At 39.5% G+C, this 7,664-nt stretch overlaps 1 protein-coding gene across 1 annotated transcript; it reads left to right on the top strand.

The window, feature by feature from the left end:
• Nucleotides 1-5,718: 5,718 nt before the first annotated feature.
• Nucleotides 5,719-6,687, top strand: LOC133062878 (olfactory receptor 2M4-like). Its single transcript, XM_061152235.1, has one exon. It carries the CDS (start codon nt 5,743-5,745, stop codon nt 6,685-6,687), a length of 945 nt encoding a protein of 314 aa, XP_061008218.1. The 5' UTR covers nt 5,719-5,742.
• The last annotated feature ends 977 nt before the right edge of the window (nt 6,688-7,664 follow it).

The raw sequence follows: 7,664 nt of genomic DNA, 5'->3' as shown, positions 1-7,664 counted from the left end.
CCTACCATCTACCCTCCTGAGAATCCTGGTTTCCACACTAGTTTCAGAAATCTCTGAAATGATCAATTGTAACATTGCTGACTTCATTTCCTTTGTGTAGATGAGGAAAGTGAGGCTTAAACAGGGTTAGTAACTTACTTTATGGGATAGGGCTACTATATGGCAGAATCAGGGCAGCAAATCAAGTTCTCTCTTGGCTGGTGGAGAGCTATAGCTTGGCAATGAGTCCAACAGAAATTGAGATCATTGGTGCAAGATGTGAGTGGAGGAATAATTCAATTCTTTTCTTTCTTGACCTTGGGAAAGTTTTCTGGTTGATCCAGTAGCTTTACTTTACTTTACCTGCAAAATGTGAGGAATAACATGTCTTGTGAGACTTTTTTGAGAAGTATAACTATGAAGAGCTGTTAATCCCAAATAGAAAGTATTGAATTATTAAAATTTGCCCCATTAAAAGAAGCATTCAATTTGATGAGACATCAGTCACACTGAATTTTGCTTCATTTTGCTTACTGTCATTAATTAATATATTATATTAGTTATATATAGACATCCACCCTGTTTAAATTCATTTTGCCTAAATAACTAGATTATGTTACTTTTATGCATATTATTAATTAATATACTGTGATAATCATAATAACAACAGCAATTATTATGGGTATAGAACTTATGAGTTACACATATATAATAAATAATCTTGTAACTCCTCTTAATACCATGACATACTATCTCTTCCATGTATTAGGTCTGATGGAACTTAGTGACTTGGCCAATGTCATGGAAATAAAGAGACAGACCTGAGAATACCCAAATTTCCCACTGTAATCCAGTGCTTTCTCAATTGAACCATACCTATAAAATGGGGGAGGAAGGTCTTAATTGTTTTCCTTTTTGAATCATTTGACTGAGGTTCACTCAGTACTTTTTAAATGTGTTAGTTTCAGGTGTACAACAAAGTGAATCTTTTATACATGTATACATATCCACTCTTTTAGATTCTTTCCCCATATAGGACATTACAGAGTACTGAGTAGAGTTCAATACAGTAGGTCCTTATTAGTTATCTATTTTATTCAATTCACTTTTTTGACCATGGGAATTCATATAAGTAGTTATCATAATACCAGTTGCTGGATCTGAAGTACAGATCCTGCGAATTGTGTGAAAGCTTCCTGTTATGCAGGAATCCTCCTGCAAAATGCATCCTCCATTGCACACTGCCCTGGTTCTCTGTCACAAAGGTGGGGGTTTTCTCTCTAATCATCTTCCTGGAGCAACAGTGGTGGCCATTTCAATGTTACTGCTGACAAGAAACATGAAACAACTTTCTACTAATCCACAGATGGTTTATTTTATTGCAATTAAGTGATTGCCCTGATTGTAACTCCAAGATGGAGACTATGAAGTCTGAGACAAGGCCCAATCACTGGGTATTCAGTATGACTGACCCTGATTCTCTCATCCAAAGATATCCTCACATGTCTGGGCTGACTAAGGTCAGTGGTAAACCTGAGTCCTGGCTCCCAGGCACCCAGAACAGAGACCGATGTCATACACATAAAGGTCAATGAATGATAGAACAGTCTGCTTGAATCCAAGCTCTACATGGTACTTCAGAATTCCCAGTGTTCTGCATTGTTCCCTAAGAGCAGTCTAGTTCTACCTGTTGTGGAGGAAGATACTTCAGGTAATGGACTGAGCATTAGCAGGAGGCTGGGAGTCTGGACAGACCCAAGTAGGAGCATGACCAAAGCTGGGGGAGCATGACTGAGCGACTAAGGTGAGGGAGCTGGGAAAACTGTCAGGGAGCAAGAGCCTGACGCTATGGTGGGGGTTATAGTCTCTGAAGGTAGATTTCTAGGGTTCAAACTAGGTTCCTCCTCTTACAACTCTTTGGCATTATTCTTTTGCAAGAATTAATAAATTCTTGCACACATCACCTTTCTCTCCTTAAAAATGGAGATGATGATAAGCGTACCTAATTTGTTGGGTTGTGGTCAGATTTTAATGAGTTTATAAGGTCCTTAAAAGAGTTTGTTTAGGTTCATTCATGGGAAAAGCCTTGCATGTGATTGTCACACAAAATAAAGAATTCAAATCATGTTTCTATTACACGAGAAGGGCTATTAATCATCAGCAACACCTTCATTTTAATATTGAGTTGAAAGAATATATTTCTCAAGCATTTACCAAGTCTAAGAAATGTATAAATTATTTAAAATTTTGTAAAGGATTAAAGAATTTATGAAGCATTCTGGAGGAATAAAAAGAAAAATAAGCAAAAAGAAGGAGAAAAAGAAACACAAACAACCTGGGATCTGAGAGAAACACAAAGAGGTAGACCCACCCCGGGGACAGAGGGGACTTTTGGCAGCTGGTGGCAATTTTTGAGGAGTGGGAAAAGAACAGAATTGCCAGTGAAGCCACAGATGATCAGTGTGTTTGGCTTGATTTAAACTATCCCACCCAGCACCTGTTAGTCAGACTTTCATCTCTCAAAATACAGACTCCTACTCCATGTTAGCTAAGCCACAAAACTCTCAGTCTGATTGGATTATGCCTCAATATATGAACTTGGGGTGACCTCTTTTGTTAACTTCCATGCATCAAAATCATCCATTATAGGTAAGCCAGGTTAAATCAATATTAGATATTTTGTAATGCAATTGACTCCTAAAAATTCATCTTACGGCTATTATGGCCAATTAGGATATACAGTTCACACTCCTTATTACATTTAACATTGAAGACAACTCTATGAGAAAGGTCTATTGTTATCGCCAATTTATAGATGAGGAAACAGAAGTGAGGAAGACAATGGAAATTTCCCAGGTCATGCAAGTACTAAAAAGTGGTGAATCAGAGTTTAAATCTCACTTTGCTTTTTAACCACCATCCTGCTGAGCAGAGAGCTGAGAGTGACTTTTTTCTCTGAATGAATTTGGCTTTGCCCCCTGGTAGCTGAGCTAATTACCTACCAGGGTTGGACTGAGCTGACACATTCCCCAGAGAGTTCACAGTATCTCTCCTGTCCACAGTGCTGTATTTAATCTCTGTTTCATGGCCTACCAGAGATATTCTGAATTAGCTATGAGCTTGCAGTACCAACTTCACCAAGATCATTAGTTATGACTTTATTCTACTCATAAAGAGCCTAATGTTTGACTTGATGAGCTGCATGATACTAAGGAAGATAAAGAAGAATTAAGAATCTCCAGGAGGTGACAAGGATGATAACACATATGATAACCGGGTAGCCCACAGTGGAGAAACAAGTAACTGTCTTACGCTTTTGTGGGGAGACACAAGAGTTAGAAATAATTTGTGACCCTCTATGTGGGGTAACATCTTCAAAGTGCTTCAGAATAAACTCCCAGCTGTATGATAAAACCCTCCTGGAGAATTGAGCAGCTGCATGAGAATCCAGTGAATTGCTAGACCCTGAGGCAGATTATGGGGACTTCCCTGGTGACTCAGATGGTAGTGTCTGCCTACAATGCAGGAGACCCCGGTTCAATCCCTGGGTTGGGAAGATCTTCTGGAGAAGGAAATGGCAACCCACTCCAATATTCTTGCCTGGAAAATCCCATGGGTGGAGGAGCCTGGCAGGCTACACTCTGTGGGGTCACAATAAAGTTCATGGATCATCTGTATTTACATATACACAGTTTATAATGGTATTAAGCTGATCAGCTACTAGTTAGTTAGTAACTGGTGAGTTTAAGAAAAATAGTTAAGCTCTTTATGTTGTAAACATAGATGCAATCCTTTGTTCTCAGAGATGTGGTTTAGAGTCCCTTTATTGCCCACCTGAAAATATCACAACATTATTGTCTATATTCCAATGTAAAATAAAAAGTTTTTTAAAAAAAAGACATCTTTGTTGTTTTCTAGACTTTGGAAAGAAGTTCTAACCAAGCCAAGTTTCAAAAAGAGCATCTTATTATTCAGGCTTCCTTGGTGGCTCAGTGGTAAAGAATCCACCTGCCAATTCAGGAGCTATGGATTTGAACCCTGGGTCAGAAAGATTCTCCAGAGAAGGAAATGGCAACCCACTCCAGTATTCTTGCCTGGGAAATTCCATGGACAGAGGAGCCTGGTGGGCTACAATCCATAGAGTCCCAAAGAATCGAACACATCTTAACATCTTTGTTGTTTTCTAGGCTTTGGAAAGAAGTTCTAATCAAACCAAGTTTCAAAAAAAGAATCATATTATTCAATATAGTCATAAATATTTAAAATACTGGCTTCAGATTTACACATTCACCAAGGTATGCTCAAATTCATGCTGGAATTTGTAAATTCAACATACAATCATAAAGGCCAGGGCAGGGCTGCATAGAACCCTCTCCCTAGTCACTCGTTTCTGAGATGAACTCAGTTCATTTGCTTACTTTAACACAATCCTATCATGTTGGAAAATCACTTTGTCAATTCTTTAAACTTAGAAATATGTATGAGATAGCCATATCCAGAGCTGGAAAATTCATGCTGTTCATTTTGATTTTGCACAGGCCGCCTCCCCTTAGTCAAAAGTCCAGTTCCACTCCACTCCTTGCTGAGCAGCTCTAGGACCTTAGTTGTGCATAGAAGTTGGAGGAGCTGAACAATGAGGCCAACTTGGATTTGGAAAATCATGGAAAATGCCAGCAGATAAAGAGTTTCTTGGAAGTAGAACATCAATGTCAGCACCTGGAGCATGTGATTAAGCCATTTATATAATGATACTCTGCTAGGAATTCTGGTTTTTATCCCTGTTTTTTCAACTCTCTTTCTATGTATAGAAGCTTTTCATCCTTTTCTGTGTCCCATAAACTCTGACTGAGTGCCTGGTACTTGCCAGGTTCTTTATTGGCACTGAGAAAATAATACTTAATCAATACATTGCCCTCAGAGAACCTGCATTTTCATGGGGGGAACAAACAATAGATAAATAAACATGCAAATAATAGTAACATTTCAGATGATGAAGGAATGTAAAATAAGGGTGAGGGAATAAAGCAAGCCAGTGATATGCTTCCAATAGAACGGTCAGGCAGACATATCATGGGAATAATGCTCGCGAGAAGGTGGATTGAAAAAGGATACTTCTTCCATCACAAAACTGCTACTTGTCATTCTGTGTTGCCATCATGTCTCTCCACTTCCCAGATTTCTCCCTTATCCTTACTTATCCCACCTTCTCTTTTTGACATCTTTCTACAGAACTAGGCAGTAAAATTTCTCACCCATAACCAGGCCACCTGCATTGTGATCTGTGAATTCCCTAGGGATAAATCTAGACTTAGTTGGAGAATCTACAAGCAATAAATATGCCGACATTGCAGATTCGACTGGTGGCTGTGCATTAAAACCCACTTTGGAAGAAGTCTGGGTGTATATCACACCACCAAGATGTATGGAATTTTCATACTGAATGAAGATCACACTTCTAATCCTTATGAAATTATAGCAACAATGTGCCAAACTATGCTAAACAATATGACCAAAATATATTTTCTTCATTTGCATTGACTATCGTGTCAGATGGATTGCTAAATAATGTTTTTAAATATCAGTGGATGCCAAATCATTAATCTTGCCCACATTTAAATATACTACTATATATTTGAATTCACTTCATAAATATTTGATTTTCAGGAAAAGATAAAAGTCAGTGGTATATTTACAAAGGAAGAGCAGTCTCACTTTCTCTGTTTTTCTCCCTTGATCCTTCAGATCAAACCAGTTAACTAAGACATGAAGCAAGGAAATGAATCCTTCATTACTGATTTCATTCTCCTTGGCCTCTTCTCAGACTCCAGGCATCCTGGCCTTCTCGTCACCATAATACTCTTTATTCTTGTGGTAGCCATCACTGGAAACTCAGTCTTGGCCCTACTGATCTGGGGTGATGCCCATCTTCACACCTCTATGTATTTCCTCCTCAGCCAGCTCTCTCTCATGGACCTCACCCTAATCTCCACCACTGTACCCAAGATGGTCACTGATTTCTTTTCTGGACAGAGTTTCATCTCTCACATTGGCTGTGGAGCACAAATATTTTTTTATGTGATGTTAGGAGTGGCTGAGTGTGTTCTCCTGACACTCATGGCCTTTGACCGCTATCTGGCCATCTGTAACCCTCTCAGATACTCAGTCATCATGACCCCCAGAGTCTGTTTGCAAATGGCCATTGGTTCATGGACTGGTAGTATGCTCATCTCCCTTATGCACACAGTTTATGCCATGAATTTCTCTACTTGTGACTCCAGAAAAATTCACCATTTCTTCTGTGAAATTATGGCCCTTCTGAAGCTCTCTTGTGAGGATACCTCAACCTATGAGAAGGTGGCATTAATAACTGGCATTGTGTTCCTCCTCATACCTTTTGGACTCGTCTTGACCTCCTACATCCTCATCTTTCTCGCTGTCCTTCACATGAACTCCCCTGAGGGCAGACACAAAGCTCTGGCCACCTGCTCTTCCCACCTCAGTGTAGTGAGCCTCTACTTCGGTCCAGCTATGATCATCTACATGACTCCAGGTTCCTCTCTACCCGCAGGTGTGGACCAGCATCTCTTTGTGTTTGATGTTATTATCACCCCCATGCTCAACCCCTTTATCTACAGCCTGAGGAACAAGGAGGTATTGGGGGCTCTGGGGAACATTCTATGGAGAAAGTTGACATTTATGAAAAGATGATGATGCTTTTTTTCTAAAAACACTCATATCCTCTACTGCTCCCCATTTAATGCTGGTGCTACTAGGAAAAGCTTATCTCTGGCTTTCAGTTTTTCAGCAAGGGTACCAAAGAAATGACACTCCTTTCTGATTTCTAATGTGAACGATACTGAAATGGCAACAAGAAAGTTGCTATTTAACACTGTTACCCAACTTGACTGATCATAACATAAATATCCAATTTTCCTAGGGCTCATGGATCAAATTCCTTAGGAAGGTGACACAGGCATATATATTAAACAAGCTTTACATGATTCAAAATAACCTGATTCATAACCTGGTCCTGGTGCACCTTTTCAATCACATGTCCTGCACTGGTCATCAATACACTCTGTTCTGCAACCATATAGGTTTATCCAGCTTCAGACTTTTCAGATTATTTTATGAGTCATTATTTTTATCCTTAGAGTAAAGGAGTATGTCAAGGCTGTATATTGTCACCCTGCTTATTTAACTTATATGCAGAGTACATCATGAGAAACGCTGGGCTGGATGAAGCACAAGCTGGAATCAAGATTGCCGGGAGAAATATCAATAACCTCAGATATGCAGATGACACCACCCTTATGGCAGAAAGTGAAGAGGAACTAAAAAGCCTCTTGATGAAAGTGAAAGAGGAGAGTGAAAAAGTCGGCTTAAAGCTCAACATTTAGAAAACTAAGATCATGGCATCTGGTCCCATCACCTCATGGGAAATAGATGGGGAGACAGTGGAAACAGTGTCAGATTTTATTTTTTGGGGCTCCAAAATCACTGCAGATGGTGACTGCAGCCATGAAATTAAAAGACGCTTACTCCTTGGAAGGAAAGTTATGACCAACCTAGACAGCATATTAAAAAGCAGAGACATTACTTTGCCAACAAAGGTCCGTCTGGTCAAGGCTATGGTTTTTCCAGTGGTCATGTATGGATGTGAGAGTTGGACTGTGAAGAAAGCT

This window comes from Dama dama, chromosome 9 (assembly GCF_033118175.1).
Source record: "Dama dama isolate Ldn47 chromosome 9, ASM3311817v1, whole genome shotgun sequence".
Classification (NCBI taxonomy): Eukaryota; Metazoa; Chordata; class Mammalia; order Artiodactyla; family Cervidae; genus Dama; species Dama dama.
The sequence above is the reverse complement of the archived record's forward strand: the minus strand, read 5'-3'. Positions and strand labels throughout refer to the sequence as shown.